General features: G+C 43.4%; 1 protein-coding gene across 4 annotated transcripts in view; it reads right to left on the bottom strand.

Annotated features, from left to right (window-relative positions):
• The window catches only part of MYO5B (myosin VB), a 151963-nt gene that overhangs the window by 42322 nt on the left and 91378 nt on the right, over positions 1-18263 (bottom strand). For all 4 annotated transcript variants that reach the window (XM_069775237.1, XM_069775238.1, XM_069775239.1 and 1 more), the window contains exons 17-21: positions 17286-17372; positions 8647-8758; positions 7260-7471; positions 4501-4657; positions 1973-2212 (exon numbers count right to left, since the gene is read on the bottom strand). In XM_069775237.1, the coding sequence (XP_069631338.1) occupies positions 1973-2212; positions 4501-4657; positions 7260-7471; positions 8647-8758; positions 17286-17372 (808 nt within the window). The remainder of the gene's footprint in view (positions 1-1972; positions 2213-4500; positions 4658-7259; positions 7472-8646; positions 8759-17285; positions 17373-18263) is intronic.

Genomic DNA, 18263 nt, shown 5'->3' with positions numbered 1-18263 from the left:
ATCCCTCACCTGATTTAGAAAGTGAATTAAATAGGCCCAGTTACGGCTGCTAGAGCGTGTGAGCTGAGGCCGACATACAATAATAGGCTTTAATGTTTTCAAAGAAAGATCTTCTCCTCCTCAGGGGCACACGGACTATTGCATCTCTCTATTCATGCATGAGCTAAAGCAGCAGAAATAGAAACATTTTCTTCCACGGCTAGTCAGAAAATCATACAACTGCAGCTCTCCAGGTTACCTGCAATTTTTATTTTTTTTTCTTAAAAAGTTAATTGGCATTTTGAGAGGTTATGTTTATAGACTAGCAAGGACTAAAATCAAGATACTTCAGGGAAACTATGATGCAACAAACTCACTGCTGCCAGAAAAAAATCCAGTGCACTGAAAAGGAAGTCTACTGGAATGGTGCTCATTAGCACTTCCAAAGCATCCCAGGGAAACCTATCAGTCGTGAAATGATGGTTAAAATTAGCTCACTGGACAGACTACCAAGAGTAATACAGAGCAGCAATTCTTTCCTGCAAAAGTTACACAGAAAGCATCAAAGTCTGAGCAGAGACTGAGGGAGACCAAGACGAGCTCCAGCCCATTATTTCTGCCTACTTAAAAGCTCTCCATGTCTCCTTCCCCAAAGTAGACCTTTCTGCTGCTTTCATAACCCAAGACAGGAAAGCCCACATTAACCAAAGATTGGGGGTTTTTTATTGTTCCACTCCACACCTTTCCTAGCAGTAAGTGACAAGGAATTGGAAAAAAAAAAAAATTAAATAAAAAAAAATGAATACTGCTGCTCCACTGCCAAGTCCAGCAGCCCAGCAGACTCAATGCAGACGTTCACACTCATTGCACAAGCCCAGCCCAAATACATGGACCTGAAATGACTTGTCCTAATTAATTCCACCAAATACCCTCCAGATAAAGGGTCATATCAAACAGGTTTCTGATATATGAATACAGAGGAAACCTTATGCCTAAGGTTTTCTGCTCCTAAACTACAGTTTGTCTGCAAAATCTAAGTATGCAAAGCAGGCATTTAAAAATCAAACACCACATTTGAAAGTCAGACTCTACTGCGGTACACGCTTTGCAGCCAATTAATACAGCAATGAAAGCGGCCAGCAGTAATGCAAATCCCCGGCTGTCTTGACTCTGCAGTATCTGAGCCAACACAGTCATTTCTCATCATCTTCATCACAGGACCTCTCGTGTCATACAGGGATGGGAGAGATTTAAGGCGGCAAGGAAACCACGTGTGATGTATAAGGGACCCCGACAACAGCCCAAACGGAACGATGAACTGCAATTACTAACAACTGGTACTACAAATAAGTAGGTATCCTGACTTACAGAGAATGTTTCTCCTGCCTGTAATAAGGCTGTTTAAGGACAGAGGTAGATATGAGTTTCCTGTTGATGTTACTGGATACAACTGGGTCCTAACTGAGCACTTCTTATACTCATACCTGAAGTCCCTGTACAGCACTGGGAAGCAACGTAGAGGGCATTCATCAGAGTAACTTGCACACATGTTAGCATGTGGGAAAACCCTCCTAAGTGTGTAATCAAACTATTATTCTGCAGCTCATTAATGACAAGTAGCAATTGATGAAGACCTCTCTGTGATAAAGCAGTCACAGTAAGACCATCAAGCAACAGCTTTGAAAATTGCCATTTTATCTTCCTCCTCTAAGTCCTTCTGGGCAGTTCTCACAACAATTACAACGCCGCTTTTGCAGCTTACTGAGCAAGCTCTTCAGACAGCAAGGTGGAGACCCAAGATCCATGCGCAACTGCACTTCCATGGTGGTGTCCCACCCTTTCAAGTGTCTGGCCAGCAGTAGCAGAAGGCTGCCACCACCATGACATCCTTCCCAGACAACACAGGCAGATAAAATCCTTCCTAGGAAGGACAACAGGAGAGAGGCAAAGCAGAAACGGGACCACACTTGTCCCAGCACAGCTCAGGACATACCTGCTCATCAATCTTCCTTTGAAGCTGGACCACCTTGTTCTCCATGCCAATGTTGAGCTTCTTCAGGTGCTGTGCTGAGCGGGCCTCGATCCTCAGCGCCTTCAGCTCCTGCCTGGCCTTCATACGCCGGTAGTAGCACTGCAGGACGATGGTGGCACCCCTGACCCGGCGGAAGCGAGTGCGGGCCAGCCAGCCACGAGCGTACTTCTGGAGGATGGTGGCTTTATGCTCCGCGAGGATCTACAAAACACGGGCAGAAATGGGACAATCAAGGGAGAAAAGTCAGCCCTAAAGGTAGCAGCAGCCCTGGTTTGGCTGGAACACGGCACTCAACGCTTCCCAATCTGCCTTCGAAAGGGCTTCTCCTTCAAGCAGGAGTGTCCTGGTAGGACAAGGGCGATGGCTGGAGATAGAGACTGTTATTTTGCATCCTCTGTCATAGGTGGGAAGGGGTACTTCAATCCCCTCTCCTGGGGGGTTTCTCCAGCCACTGCACTCAACTGATGCAGGCAGGACACATCCAGTCCTCTCTTAGGAACCATGCTGCTCTCTAAAAAGAGTCAAGACCTGCTTGGCCAGTGAAATGAGGGGATATGATCCTGTCTGGTGAGTAGAGAACTCGATGGGGACAGGGGACATTTGGGCTCAAGAGAGACTTCATGGACCACCTCAGAATAGTACTCAGATCCACAAGTTCCATAGCTAGCGGAATAAATAGCCATTAACAGACACACCAACACTCACCAATAAACTTACTGTCCCTTCAGCATCAGATATAACTCGCACCAGAACAGGTCTGTAGATTTTTTTTTCTGTGTTCCACCCCTGCATTATGATAATTTATACTGCAGATAAATGCTGTCCTGGTGGGATTTCTTATCGTCTGGATAACCTTCAAATAAAACTCTGGAGTCCTTTCGCTAAAGTCTGCAGCCAGTCCTCTTGCATGATTCAATTTCTAGAAACTTATATCTGTTTTTGTGAAACTTCTGGCAGTTTTGGATTGAATCTCTCCCCCAAAATTTACAGCAATCTTTTCAGTAGGTTGCAGTTGAATTCCCTCCTCTAAAACTGAAGGCTGATGTATTAGAGGTACAACCAGCATGTTGTTAATAACTTTATTCATGTTGATCTATACTGCAGTATTATGAGGAAAGAAATACCAGGAGAATTTAAAGATTACAAGACACTTTGCTGTTATTAGTTTGGGATAAGTTGTATCAGAAAAGGTACCGTATCAGCTTCTCTTACAAATCTTTTGTTTCACCCTAAGGCTTTCTCTGCACTTGCAAATTTTAATTTAGAATAAAGGGATTATGTGAACTTAGGATGCAGTACCAGTTACTCTGAAACGAGTTTTGTATGTCTCCAACCTTGGCGCTCTTACAGATAAAGTTGGGGATGCCCAAAGAGCTAGAAGAAATCTTACTGCATTGCCTCAGGGACCTATCCCAGCCTTACAGCAAAGTCTTGGTGGGCACTGGGCATGCCCTGACCCCATGGAGCATCACCTGCAGCCCTGCATCTGTTGCTGAGCGTGCTCTTGAACCGACACCTATATCCAACACCTATATCCAGGTGCTCCAGAGATTAAGGATGTTCAGATTTGAGAGGCCTGACCTTCAGCCAACTTCTACACCCTGTTAAGATTTTGGGTTGCCTTGATTCTCAGAGTTTAAATGCTGGACCAGCTGCCTCCCCTGCAGAGGCTTCCAATTTAAAAAACAGATGCTGAAAAAGCAGTGGCAGCACAAATTCCTGATCACCAGCATCCAGCTGCTCTGTTTCAGAGGACATCCCTGATCTCTCTAGTGGGTCACCGGGTGCCCAGGTAACCTCCATCATCTCCAGGAACAGGCTCTCCTCTCCTGGCTCATCATGCCTCTGACTTCTTTGAGTATCCTGGTGACCACAATTAGGCATAAATTTAGGTGACTACCAAAGGAAGGCTGGATGCGAGGAGTGGACAGAAGATTCCCCAAAGCTGTTCTCGGTTTCCTGACAGATGATTTCTCACTGTATCACTTGCTGTAATCAAACCTTTGCTTCCTTGCTTTCAGCTCCTGGTTTAACACAGAAAGCTAATGGAGAGAACTAATTAAAAAGGGATTTATATCAATAAATGACTTGATGTTTTCTATGGCAGACCCTACTGTTCTTCCTACCCTACTGGAAACAGCACCTGCAGCACAGCTCAGACACAAATTCGGTTTGCCAGGGAGGTTTTTGCAGAGTATAGGTTAGATCAGATGACATTTCCAGATTTCCACAATGCCTTCCTGCATCTGAATGACTAACTTCATTTAGCTGCTCCGCTGGGGTGCTGCTGCCAAAATAATTTTTGCTTGTACAACTTTAAATGGCAATGCTCGCCATCAGTGTGTGCTCTCCAGAAACGCCAGCGGCTGTCGGCTTTGTAAAACATCAAAATGCCCACAATAAATACAGCACCATGCTATGCCAGCAGAGGTAAACATAAAGGCTCTTGCCGCTCTTTTCTAATGCAAAGACACTCCGTGGAGTCATACCTTGCGATAAATCCTCCTGACAAACATGCCCCGAGCAAAAGCCTGAATGGTGATGGTTGCATTGCGGACCCTCTGGAAAGCTCGGAGGATCCGCAGCATTCGGTACTGCTTCTGGAAGATGATGGCAGCTCTCGTCCTCCTCAGGTGCTCAGCAAGTCTGCAAAGCACAGAAAAAAGGTTAGCAGTAAAACTAAAGTTCCCTTCTTTCTGTCGTAATAAGTTTTAAACTGGACAAGAGAGAAAAACCTTTTGTCCAAAAGTAGCTTGATGGTATTCAAGAAAGACCATCCCAGCAGTAGGGCTAAGAAAAGATCAGCTGATAGCATGTCTCCATTAGAATAATGGGAACACATATGCAATCAGACAGCATCCACAGCACCTGAGAGCACTGGAACAAGGAATCAACACACCTCATTACTCCTAAACAGCATGAAAAACAATATTTTCCAGCTTTTCCTTTGGTTTGGACTCCTCTGCCTTACGTACTTGAGCCAATCAATGTCCAGGTTGGCTCCATCGCTTCCCTAACTATAAAAAGCAAGTGTCGCAGAGGGTATCTACCGTCTCAGTGAAAATGGCAGCAAATTGATTTGACATTTAAACCAGTGTGCAGTGGTTTGGCAACATTCACAAGCAGAGCCCCAAGCAATTCAGAGAGTAAATTATGAGGGACATGGTCAACTCCGTGCCATGTTGCTCCCACTCTCCAGCTGAATTCATGTTCAATTTGCTGTTACACAGGTTAATAAATGCCCATAAAACCTCCATTTAATTTGATAATTAGCTTGCTTTGCTGAATTCATGATGCATTTATTGCTCTCAGCATGAAGCATTATACAGATATTTGATCCACTTCTTTATTTTGTAAAAAGCATATCAAAACTGTACAAGCCATATCAGATTGGCTCATATATTCTCTTCATCAAGGATGATGGTTTCTCATTAGGACCCACTGAACCAGAGCTTATTAAAGAGGACAAGGGATGGTCTGTTTCCAAAAAGAGGAGAAAGCAGTTATTCAGATGACATCCATCCCTATGAAACCTGCATGAAGAGGTGAAAATCATGTTGAAGAAACACTGCAGCAGGTAGTTTCTGCATATCTGCTTCCAGCCTCTCTTTTAGCTCATACCCCATCACTTCGACATCACCAGGGATTCCTCCTCCCCTCCTTAGAGGGATGGTTGGCTGATGCAAAGTCAAATATATAGAGTCCAAGTCTGTAGGTGTGCATGGAGAGCCTATCGGAGAGGCTAAAGTTAATCACCGACTCTCCCTTTTTCTTAACCTTCCTCTTATTGCTCACATCTCATTTGCCTCGTCTTCAAGTGAGCTGTAAGACTGCCAAGAGGGACTTGCAGTCACGAGCCTAAAGAAGTATGTGGACTTCTGAGGACAGGAAAAACTCAGTGCTCAGTTTTAATTAAAAGTCAACAAAATGCCCAGCTTTGCTTATTTGAGACCTTCTGTGATGCCAATCCCTTTTCACAAGCACAAGTAATACCACAAATGCAGTGAGCATCTCTGATGTTCTTCCAAAATACGGTATGAATTAGATGAAATCCTTGGAAGGAACATGGAAGTTCTTCGCCTTTAGTTGCTTCAATAATTGATAGAAGTCAACATTCATCCAGCAATCAGGAGTGAAGAAGTGACTCATAGCATACAGGCGGCATCTCGTGTTGCCCAAGTGCAAGCAGAGTTAATTGGGCTGCAGATTAAGTAGTAGCACTTCTGATGGGCAGATGCTAACTCAGAGCCAGGGAGAACGCTGCTGCTCAAAACCAAACAACGTAGCTAACGCACTACAGCCTCTCTAAGCAGAAAACAAGAAGGGAAACAAAGCTGAAAGGACCCAAATCTACTCCTTGTTCCTATCTGCAAAGTGCCCGAAGCCACCTTGGCTAGATGCAGGAGAATGGCAGTGTTTGACCTGAATAAGGGGCACAAGATGCAAGATGACCTGTGTGTTGGGATGCTGTTATATTGCTTTACTGCTCCCTCACACCCACCCCACACCCCCTACCAGCAGCCTACTCTCCAGTGCAGCATATCTACAGAAATCCCAGCAAGCCACCGACACGAGGTAGCTTGAGGTTCCTGCACACAGAGAGTTAATTGAGCTCTATTATTCAGTACTGTAAATAGCCCCATTGCCAGTGATTTGGAGTGATTTTTCTCATTACAAAAGGATACAGCAAATCAATTCTGAGAACTCCCCTTGGATACCAAGGAGGCACAAACCTGGTCCCTGCAGAAGAGGAGCGCATACCAACTAGCAAAGTGATAACTGGCTGATCTAAATGCCCCTTGCCAGAGGTAGTCAGAGAAAAGTATTAGTTCTCTGAAACACTTCCACTTAAATATCTCAGAGTACTTTAGTCAGGTGATTACAGCCTAGCTGCCTATGCTATAGCCCTGGCTCAGCACCTAGAAATTAAATCAATATAGATATGAAATCAAACTGAGACAAAGAATTTTAATCTCTTGCCCCCAAATAAAGCTGGAGAGAGGGGCCAGGAATGAGTCCTTACTTCAGCACAGAAACTTTTGCCACAGTACCTACATCCACGACATGGGTCTTGTTTTCACAGGGCTGAAAGGCAACGCCCCATACAGAGCATTTTCAGTGTTTCTCATATGAAACCCCCAAGTCTAAGGCCTACAAGATGGAACTGACTCAGAACACAAGTGCCCAGAAGTGGTTTTCCACTTGACCTCCCAGCTAGCCCTTTCTCGGAGGGCTTCCTAGCACCCACCTCCGAGCCAGGTGCCCACGCGTGTAGCGCTGGATGACCATTGCAGCTTTTCTCAACCTTTTGTACTTGACCCTCTGCAGCCAGCCCCGCACCGTCTTCTGAATCATGATTGTGGCAGCTCTGAACTTATCTGCTCGCAGTTTCTCCAGATATGCCACCTGGCCTGCACGGAAAAAGATCTTGGTACGTCCAAACTGGAACTTGTCTGGATCCTTTTCAAAAGCATAAAGGAAACTAAATTTAATTAAGGCAAACATATTTTTTTTTCAGTCTATGTTGCTGAGTAGATACAGATTAAAAAACCCACTTTGAATCGAATTTATCAGCTTAGCTAGCATCTCTTCTTAATTGGGTGATGAAGATATTAGACTCCAAACTACTTGAGCTTCTATATACCCATTGAGAAATACAGCACTCGGATTCAGTCTTAAGTTCCATATATTTACACAAATTTTGAGTGGTTTTTAGTTTGGGGGGTTTTGTTTCTTTTTTTTTTTTTTTTCCCTTTAAAGTTAAATAGAGCAATGCAATGCCAGAAGACTTCAAGAAAAGATTTTTCTTGAAAAGATTTTTAAGGCTTACATCTGCAAAGTCATACATGCACTGCAAATGGCTCTGCAGCCAAGGGAAACATTTGGTGTGTAAGGAGAACAGCTTTTGCAGAGAGGAACCCAACTGAGTAAGTTCCTCAAAATCCCATGAGGAAAACAGATCAAAAATTAAAACCTGGCGAAGGTGCTGTGCGCATTCTGGGCTGCTCAATAGCAAGAAACCTTTGCATGCACATTTTCAACTTAAAAATAATGCACATGAGTGAGTAGTAAGGTTTTGGTGAGGAGAGGTGGCAAAGACTTCTTGTTTGCTTACGGAAAAAAAGTCCCAATCTACGGGATGTTTTTTCTACGTATTAGTTGCTATTAAAAGTCTCCCACACGTCAAGATAGGGCATTTAGTGCATTTTTCTCTACTCATTTGTGCAAAGAGGCATTTAATGATTGACTGAAGTTCATGGTGTTGTCAAAAGCTGGACCTCTAAAACGTGCTACAGCTACAGCTAGCCAAAACCAGAAGGAGGGGTTGGGGGGATGAATTTTCTAAATGTGTCCGGTTGTCCATGTACAGCCAGCGATAGCAAACTCCAGACTTCACCAGCACTGAAATGGTACGTTCAGCTTGACTGCAATCATGAGATTCCCATGTCACGCTTGCTCTCGCTACCTTCTTGTGAGACTATCTCATTTTGGAAAAAGCCCCAGGGTGCCTAGGCTGAAGAAGCACCTGCATGAGCAGCAGGTGAAGTAGGAGCAGGAAGAACAACTCCAATCATATCAAAGCCACGAGCTTCCGTGCTGTAAAAATCACTGCCAAAGATTTGGTCCCAGCTCACCTTAATGAGGTCTTCCAACAGGGTCTGACAGATCTGCTTCTTGTCATTCTTGGAGAGGTCTCTCTTTTTCATAAGAACACGATACCTATTGAAAAAGTCGTGGTAGGACCATCTGAAAGCAAAGTATACACAGGATTAGTCTGCACGCTGGGCATTATTTCCTTAACATAAAGCCTTTGGAGTCACAGACAAGTCAAATATGAAACTCGTATACCGATCAAAGCCACCTGAAAGAAATCAGGACACACCAAACCTGACCCCCACTCTCAGCTCTCCCCTGCCACTGAACACCCTTATCAGTGCATTTCTAGCCTAGAACAGAAAGACCATGGATCACCTTGTTTTCACTCCTCCTGATGTGCTTCCCAAGCTACTGCATTTTACCAGTCAAATGCAACAACACTGTTCCCTTTGGAAAGGATATGTTAATTTTGAAGAGATCGTGGATCTCCCGATTTGGCCAAAAATTTAAAAAGCAATCTTGATGACAGAAAATGAATCAAATAGAAATTCTTCCTTATTTTGCTTTTCCAAACTCTGTTGAATATTAATTTGAATCAGTTAATTCACTAATCAGTCCATGTTGAGGTCCATGGCCGAGACCCTTAAAACAAACACAAAATCTCTGGACCCCGGAAAGACAAAGTAGCCACTTGGAAGGTGCCTCACTGTCACCAGCAGTGAAGTTCCCAAACATGGAACACTAACTGAAGGAATTAGAGCACTGTAGCTTACTGCTAGGAAATATGATCTCCTGCCACAGCTGTTAGATGTAGAGTCTGCAGACTGGATCCTGAAATTGGTACAGCATCTGCCAAATTTCAGCCTTCTCCAAATTAACACAGTGAGTTATGGACCCCTCAAAACCTGAGTTTTTAATTAAAACACCAGGCACTTCCAGCAATGTCAAGTACAGCCATCATTATTTCAAAAAAATATGCATAACAAATGTCAAAAGAAGATGGGAGAGAATTGCAGAGATTTTGATTTCTGGCCTCACTCAACAAAACCATCTGTGAGCCTGATCCTCACCCACATGGATGTTCTGGCAGCCAAGATGAGAACACGCTGTGTGAAGAGCAGCCACACAGAACATCTCCTCCTCCCTCCAGCAGCTGAGTGCGTGCCTTAATTCTTGTGTTCTTACACCCAATTCTTCCTATTTTTCCACTTCCAGAGATTAAGAGGGGGGATAAAAACAGCAAAGTCAATCACAAAGGGCCAGAGCGATGCTTGTGACGGGTCCTTACACTTGGCCAGTTTGCAGTGGTGGGGCTGGGCGAGACGTCACACCACGTGAGCACCTCCCATGTTCAAGACTTCAGTCTCTATAAAATACTACATCTCTCGTGGAACTTCTTGAAGGCTGGAAGCTGGGATATTCGGTAAGATAAGCATACCAGAAATATAGTGTATATTTCAAAATACACCACCAATGGTTTCACATCAATCCAGAAAATGCAGCAGGGGAAGAAAGCCAGTTTGATTAAAAGCAATACTCTAACAAAAAGAGCACAATAGAAGAAAATGTTTATAATGAGAACGAAGGGAGAAAAAGAAGGGGGGGGAAGACAGACTGCTAAGGATTAGCAAGTACCACACAATTCCTGCACAGACACATTGCACCCAGAACATGTTTTGCAAAGAATATGGGAATGGCAAAAACTAGCGAGAGTCCTTAGCATTGTTCCTGAAGCAAAAGGTACTACTGAGAGCTCCTGAAGACAGCAGCAAGAAAGGAGTTGTGATGAGAGGGTTTCCCATACTCATATTGCTCTGAGCAGCTCTGGAGTAGCCAGATTTAGTGAACATTTCATCCCTGCCTACATGGGCTAGCCCTGGGGCCAGACAGCCAAGGCTATCCACCTTCAAATAACCAGAAGTACTGGATTATCACTTACAACAACAACAACAACAAAAAGATAAGATACCTGCTACGGGGAGCTCTCTCTGGGGTGAGGTAGAGCAAAACTGAACACAAAGATTATGCAAGACTACAGGCTTGTGTCATGTAGGGCTTAAGCGTAAACTTGCTTTCTCTTTGCTTTCTAAATGCCTTCGTTTTATAGTTACATTTCCCATTTTGTACCTGCACCTTAATCCTTTTGCTCTGTGCACATAAAACCCGTTTTCATTTTAAGCACGTCTGAGGCTTTACGCAGTTCCAAATCAAACCCGAGAGGAGAAGCAGAGCACACAGTGCCCGAGGCACGCAGCCAAGCGTGCGATGCTGGAGACCTCCTGCCTGCCTCAGGTATTACTCGAGCCAAGGAGAGCTCAGGGGAGAGAAAAAGAGGAGGGAGTATTCCCATTAACCTGCCAGAGTCAGTTTAGGGGCTGATGTTATTAACTGCTGCTATTCGGAGGAAGAAATCATCCTGCAGGTGCCACCCAGGCTCCTCTGGCAAAGAGCAGATGGTGAAGAGGCAACACGCCTAACTGAGGGCATGGGTCCAAGCTGGGCAGAGAGCAGCAAAATCCATCATCTTCCTGCACCAAGACAGAGATGGAGATCCCACAGCTGCTTTCAAACAAGTCAGATAACTGCAGAAAATCCTTAAAAATGGATCGTAAGTCACTACATAGAGGGTCTTCCTTCAGAGGCTGTCCATCTCATTTCACAAGGTGGTAAAAACTAATATTCCACTTGTTTCCGTTCGAGTCATTCTTTAATATAAAATAACATAACTCACTTTTTAGGAGTACTTCTCACATGAGATACTGGAAGTGGCAGGGAATACGCTCCCTGATTGCTGTCGGGGTGTTTTGCTGGGCTAGTGGCATCCATAGGTGTCTATCCACATCTCCCAGAGGTTCAAAGCCAAATGCTGCACCTCCACGGCACGGCACCACTTCACCCTTGCTGCAGCGAGGCACCCTCACCATCCTCGCCGATTTAGCAGGAAACAACAGTCCTGAGATCACGCTCCTTGTATTGTTGTCTGCAGAATATCAAGACAAAAGTTCTACCACGCCAGGGCTCAGTTGCACCATCAGGAGTTTCACCGGAATATTTGCAGTCCCAGTTCACAAGCAAAAGCAAGCTGCAGGGTTTCACAGGTGTTGTTACAGGATCCCCCCCCGCCCCAAAAAAGGAACAATTAAAGCACTCAGGTGTAATGTAACATGCCTGTTAAACCATTTCAGGTTCAAAGCAGTATAAAATTACCTTATAACTATGTGCTCCGAGAGAAAAAAACATGATCCCCCAACCCTACAACAGAGATCTCTCCAGTGCAGAAATACTGAAGCTCAATGCTCTAGTGCACACACACTTTTTATTCTTCTGCACACATACTTTTTTTTTTTTTAAGGTTCAACATCTGCATCTTCAACAGAGAAAAGGAAGAAAGAGGAAACTTATTTCCCTCCTGCTAGACGACAAAGCAATTCCCAGCGCGAGACAAAAGATGTGCCATGTTACCCTACAGCTTAGAAGGTCAGGAGAGATTATGGAAAGGTTATACCTCAGTTCAACTTCTTGACAGGTATTAAATTAAAAGCAGATCTCAGGTTTTCAGGATGCTGCTCAACAACACACAGCCCATGCACACCTCATTGCTAGGAGCTGGAAACCACCGAGGGCCACTAAATAAAGACGATTCCTTATAATTATCAAGTTATAAGATCCAGACAGGTGGTGTAGGCAAAGAGCTGTAACCAGGAGGATTTTTGTACCTGCACAACTGAGAAAGAGGTAGAAGGAGGCATGAAGGACTGGACAGATACTACTCAAACTTTCCCAGGGGAAAGAAAAAAAAAAAAAATCTCAGGGCTGAGATCAAGCACAAGCAGCCCCAAACATCAAAATTTTGCTTTGAAGTCAGCACAGGCCACTAAAAGGAAGAGGCAATAAAAGGAATGGAAGGACACAAGAAAATAACTTATGCCTGTGAAGAAAAACATCCTTGGGCTAGAGCAGCAAGGAGGATGCTCAAGGGCTTGGCCAGGAGCAGGAAACTTGGTCAACCCAGCAATTTCTTTGTCATGTACAGGAATTAGACAGAGGGAATAAGCCATAACGCACGCTACAAATTAAGCCTTTTTATCTGCGGTTTAAAGAACAAGACTTGGATGCTTTACAGAAAACTACAAGCGGGTGCAAAGCAAAGGGGCTGCTCCTGCCCAAAATCACGGGGCTACGAACCCGAGAGCAGCCCTCGTGCTTCAGAGCCAACTGGATTTATTACAACCTCGCAATTAAAGGGAGGGCTCCGGGAAGAAACTGGGGGCGAATTCTGACTCCTGAAAAAGCCTCTGAAAAGCATCTCTCCAAGCAGTCAGCAACTGCCCAAAATACCTCCAGCCTATTGTTTTAGGGCAATTACAGCAATGTTATTTCAGTGGTACTGAATGAAGAGCTGAAAGGAGTATAATAAGAGCTTGAAGCTTTTATGACTTAACCATAATACAGTTTCCTTCAGTGGCCTAAAATAACTGAATGCAAAATCTTTCCATTAAGGGTAAATAAATTCACCAGCCCCCATCACCCCAGACCATCCCAGTGACCATCTGCTCAGCAAACCCGGCTTCATGTATGAAATCCTGCCAGCACCACGTGGTACCTTCCCCTGAAGGGATCGATATTTTAAGCAGTAAGAAGGTGGACTATATTGATCTTTCTATAGGAGCTAAAGCCTCTTTGGGGGCATGCAGGTTGAACATTTGAGTCAAGATTTGACATGAAATTATTTTAGAAACTGCGGTTCAGGGAGAAAATTTCTCTTGCCTTGTTTATTGCAGCAGAACAGATTTTCCTTTCAATTAGCTCTAAAACATGCAGGCTGGCATGGCCTGAAATTATCTGGAATATATTCAAAGAGCAAAATGAGGGGAAAAAAACCTCTATTTACATATTACACCTTTGTTGGGAGTAGGGGAAGTAGGCAAACAGAACTGCTGGCAGCCAAAGTCATTTATAGGTTTTGTTTCCCTGAAATGACTGCAAGACAGCTAAAGGCACATTACCAAAAAAAAAAAAAAAATTTATATCCAAGGATGCCCATGATACATTTCAATTATGAATGTTTAATGTTTATAGAGTTTAGCAGCTGTGATTTCATACTGAATTGATACAAAGATGCTGCATCTGACAGACAGCTCCAGCAACCAGAGGAAGCAGGCAAATGCCAAGAATACTTAAACAATAAATTTCATACGTAACAACTACAATAAGAGTATTTTAGAGAAACTGCAATGACAATGTTATTCAGAGTGATGGCACAGTGGGAGACCACTGCCATTTTACCACTGACTGGAAACCACCAGAAACAGCAAGAAAAAACCCGTAGTTTCAACAAAATGCAAGTTAAAAACTTGTTTTAAAGAGTATTTTGTTATTAATGGAGATCTGCACCAATTAATTCTTTACAGACTGATCTTTATGCAGCCAGTTTCTATAAAAAAGATGAATGGTTTTATAGTACAGAGCCTTCTTCCATGCTTTACCCATGGAAGTTGATGATAGATTTACTATCTACTCATCTAAGACAGTCCATTCATCACAGCCATTTATGTACATGTTAACAAATGCAGTTCTTAACTGCTGCGTAACATTTCAAACCAAATGATATATTTTCAATTTACTTGAGATAGCTGCAGAGTGCAGCCTACCATGGAAATGATAAAATAAAGCCAGGTGTACCCAAAGTGGGGAGCACGAGCCTTCATCTTTCAGTGGGAATATATCATGACTTACATGGGTTGAAGAACACTGAAAATTATATTAAAACTTTTTTTTCCTTAAAGGAACCAGGTAAAAAAAAAACCCAACAATTAAAGCCTCAAAACATTCAATTCTTCAACCCATAAAGTGATGGAAAAGCATGAAATAATGGCAGGAGGTGGCTTTATCCAGAGATCTCTAACCCAAAGCCACACCACTCTCAGAAGTTACTCTTCCGACAGTATGCTGGAAAATATTCACATGTTTATTTTCATCCTGTAATATTTACATTTTCTCCTGTTTCTGTAATAAAACTTCTCTTGAGATAAAACATTTTGAAAATTCCCTGTTGCTCTAAAGCTAAATTGCACAGAGCCAAGTGAAGCAAAACTCACAAAGATCAAGTTTTCCATTATTAAGTGGTTTAAATTTATAGCCTTCACACAGGGTTTAAGTTTAAAGCAATGACCCTCCTTTTTGGTTTTATCCTTAATCAACCATTATAATCCAACTTGTCTCAAAATATAAGGAAATACAGAGGAATAATCATTGCTTGCTGTGATGAAAACCGAGACAGATCGTATGGATGTAAATATTCAGAAAGAACTGAAACATCTATTACATTTTCCACAAAATAAGATCCTGTGGAAGCAGCTTTTGCCAAGCTGGTTTATAAAGCCAATTCACTGAAAGATTATTCATAATCTGTATATTTAATGTTGCCCAACTCCTGGGTCTGGATTTTCAAGACTAGAATTTTATGACCAAGGAGGGCAAAGAACTACCAGAAGTCAAAGTGAGTATCTTATTTAGCACAGAGCTGTTCATGTATACAAGTATCTTCCAGAAACATTAAAATAAACAAAAATCTGTCCTTGAAGCGTCCCAAACTGGAGAAGGTCACCCTGAAAGGCTGAAGTAGCTATTTGCACCCTTTTTTTTCCCCCTGGAGGAAGAACAAAAGCTGACAACTTGCAGTGATGGAAGAGTTCTGTATTCTTAGTATCCTGGGAAAAAAAGGACGTCATAACCAAAAGCACGCAAGCAGAGCCAAAAGCATCATCCCTTTTGAGTTTTTTGGGATGGAGTGGTCTTTGCACCAGTCAATTATTTGCCATAAATAGATCTTGGCTCATCTCCAGGTGCTGCAGTGGTTTCTCCCCTCACCAGTTACTAATTATACATCTATTTGAGTGCTATAGGGTCTAAACTGCAGAGTTAAGTGAGCAGAGATGGGAAAATGCTACGAGTTGTTAGGAAAATTATGAATGGAGAGGAACAGGGTATCCCTGCAACTCTGGTAAGACCAGTAGCAAAACCCATGGACAACCCTCAACTCAGAGCTCCCCAAACCTCCCCCAGGACCCACAACTGCAGAGGCCAGGAGCCCCCATTGCACTGGGGAACATGACAACTTGCTTAAGGAGCACAAAACTGCCTTTCTGTGGCCTTTTCCAAATGAAACCACAGCTGTTTCACTGCTTTAGGGCTTTAGAGGACAGACAGATGGATTTGACCCTGTGGCTACCTTAACAAAGATAATGAAAGACCTGACCCGTGGGCTGGTTTTTCATTTCCGTCCACGCCTTAGAGATCATGTAATTTAGGAGCAACTTTTTATTAGTTACTTCCTTGAAGACTTCAGAGATGGGAGCCAAAGGTGGTGCTGGATCTTCTAACAGGGCCAGACCCTCAACATGAGGACCCAAATCTCCACGCACCTCTGCCACCCTCTCACGCTGGCAGAGGAGAGAGAGAAATTGGTTTCCATGAAACTTTTCTTCTTTTTCTTTTTTTCCTTCTTAAGTAGTTGAGCTCAGCTGGCCAGGGAGATCCCATCACCAGTTTTTGCCTGTCCATGGAGGTCACTGGCCAACAGACGTTAAGTGGAGCAGAACCACCTCACATCAACGCGCAGAAGCTGCTATCGTCAGAGGCTGTTTGCAGCTTTGCAGAAGATGAGAGTAACTACTAAGGCAGCACACTCCTCCCCAAAAACCGGGACAGGGAGTTTCTCATGGTGTTCAGCATCACGCTTAGCCGACTCTACTGCGTGTATTTATAACTCCTTTGTTCCATATAAAAAGGCTGATGGCTATGCTGACATTAACACAAAGCTGCTTGGCACTAGAACGCAATTGATGCATTTTTAGAATTATTTGCCCTTGCCATCTTCAGGGCTTATTTATAGTTTATGTTTTCTGATTTATTAGGCCCTAAAAACCTCTTTTGAATTTTGTATCACAATTAGCAAGAGCCACACCACCCATAGCCTTTCCTTTTTAAGATGTAAGCGTTTGAAGCCTAGTATGCTTTGGATGTGCAGTGTGAAAGTCTGCAATAATATTTTACAACTCTTATTTTCTTTCTCTGCAAGTATAACCAAAAAATTTTTGGCCAAAATGACTATTGCAGCAGGAGTCTGAAGTCAGAAGAAAAAAAAAAAAGAAAAAAAGGAAGGCAAACCGTACAGTGCAAGGAGCTTTTGTATGGGGAGTTTCAGGGAAGAAGTCCTCTAGGGCAACACTTGCTCCCAGGCAAGCTGGATGCAGAGGATACAGAGACATTATCTTGTTACTGGCTGTCCACCTTCGTGTGGGATCAAAGCTGGATTCCTTTATCTATCATGCACCAGCACATTCAGAGATTTCATCACATCAAATTACTTCTCAGGACCAAACCAAAAGGACCAGCTGAAACATGACACAACACACCCTCTGGCAGCCTCACTTTGCAGCTCATCACTTGATAACGAATCTCTTCAATTTGAGGAACCCAGGACCTAATGGGAGTTTTGCAAAATGAAAAAAATATAAAAAGGGGAAAATCTATCCTGGATGTAAACCAGCTTAAATAAACCCTGTTTGTCCTGAAAACACTAGTGTTTTCTCCTCCCTCCCTTGCCCCAGATGATGAACTTGCTGAGTAAAGCACACCAGCAGCACAACACCACACCTAATTCCCAGCACGGTACCTGGACGGGAAGCCAGCTGCGCTGATGCGGATGGTCTCCAGCACTCCACAAGCTCTCAGCTGCTGTACCGCTCTCTTCGGATCAAATCTGCAATTATATTTAAGATCGAGATTAACACAGTGAGGAGGAACCCACATCAATCTAAAAGCATCCATGAGAACATTTATGTTGGCATCCTCTGCAATATCTCTAATTTTGACCCTGCTGATACACACAGTGCAGGTTAGGGAATTCAGTCCTTTATACCCACATCAGTACACTATGCTGCAAGAAAAACGTACTGTTGCCTGAAACAACTTGATACCGACTCTTTTGGGAACGGGAATTAGCTTCTGATTTGTGGAAAAAAGCTCTGCTCGCATCATTAGTACAAGGGCTGAAGAAACCCATACATCCATGGATAGCTTTTGTCCATACCCATTCCCTCACAAACTTCAGTATAACCACAAATCCCATGCCTTGCTTTGGGAACAGCTTGCACAAAATGTCACACGTTTTCTCTCTGTGTCACAAGACGTTGTGCTTTTCAAGTGCAATGGACCTTGCTATTGCCCTACTATCAGTGCCAAGTGGTACTCTTGGGACAAGATGACAATCTGCTGCAATTACTCTCCAGAGCCATAATCTATCCAGCTATGTAAAGCAACACAATTATGATAAAGAAGGGAACAGGCTACCCCACCACAAGCTGCCTGATGAACCAGACAGTACTACTTTTGCAGCTATAAGGGCAACAACGTAATTCCAGAAAGAAGTTGAATTCAACAGCAAAATACATCTGATATATTCAAGTCCGTACCAAAACCGAGTAATTAACAGGTCCCACACGTTTGCAGACTGTTAAGTTTACCAAGAACAGTGGTGCTCATGATCCAGACTAAAGGCCTTTGGTAGGCATCAGGTTGAAATTCAAGGTACTTCTGCTCTCAGCTGTCTGCCCTCCTCTTCTTAGCTGGCATTACCCTTTACCACCGGCAG

Source organism: Haliaeetus albicilla, chromosome W (genome assembly GCF_947461875.1).
Source record: "Haliaeetus albicilla chromosome W, bHalAlb1.1, whole genome shotgun sequence".
NCBI lineage: Eukaryota > Metazoa > Chordata > Aves > Accipitriformes > Accipitridae > Haliaeetus > Haliaeetus albicilla.
This window is presented reverse-complemented; position numbering and strand designations above follow the sequence as displayed.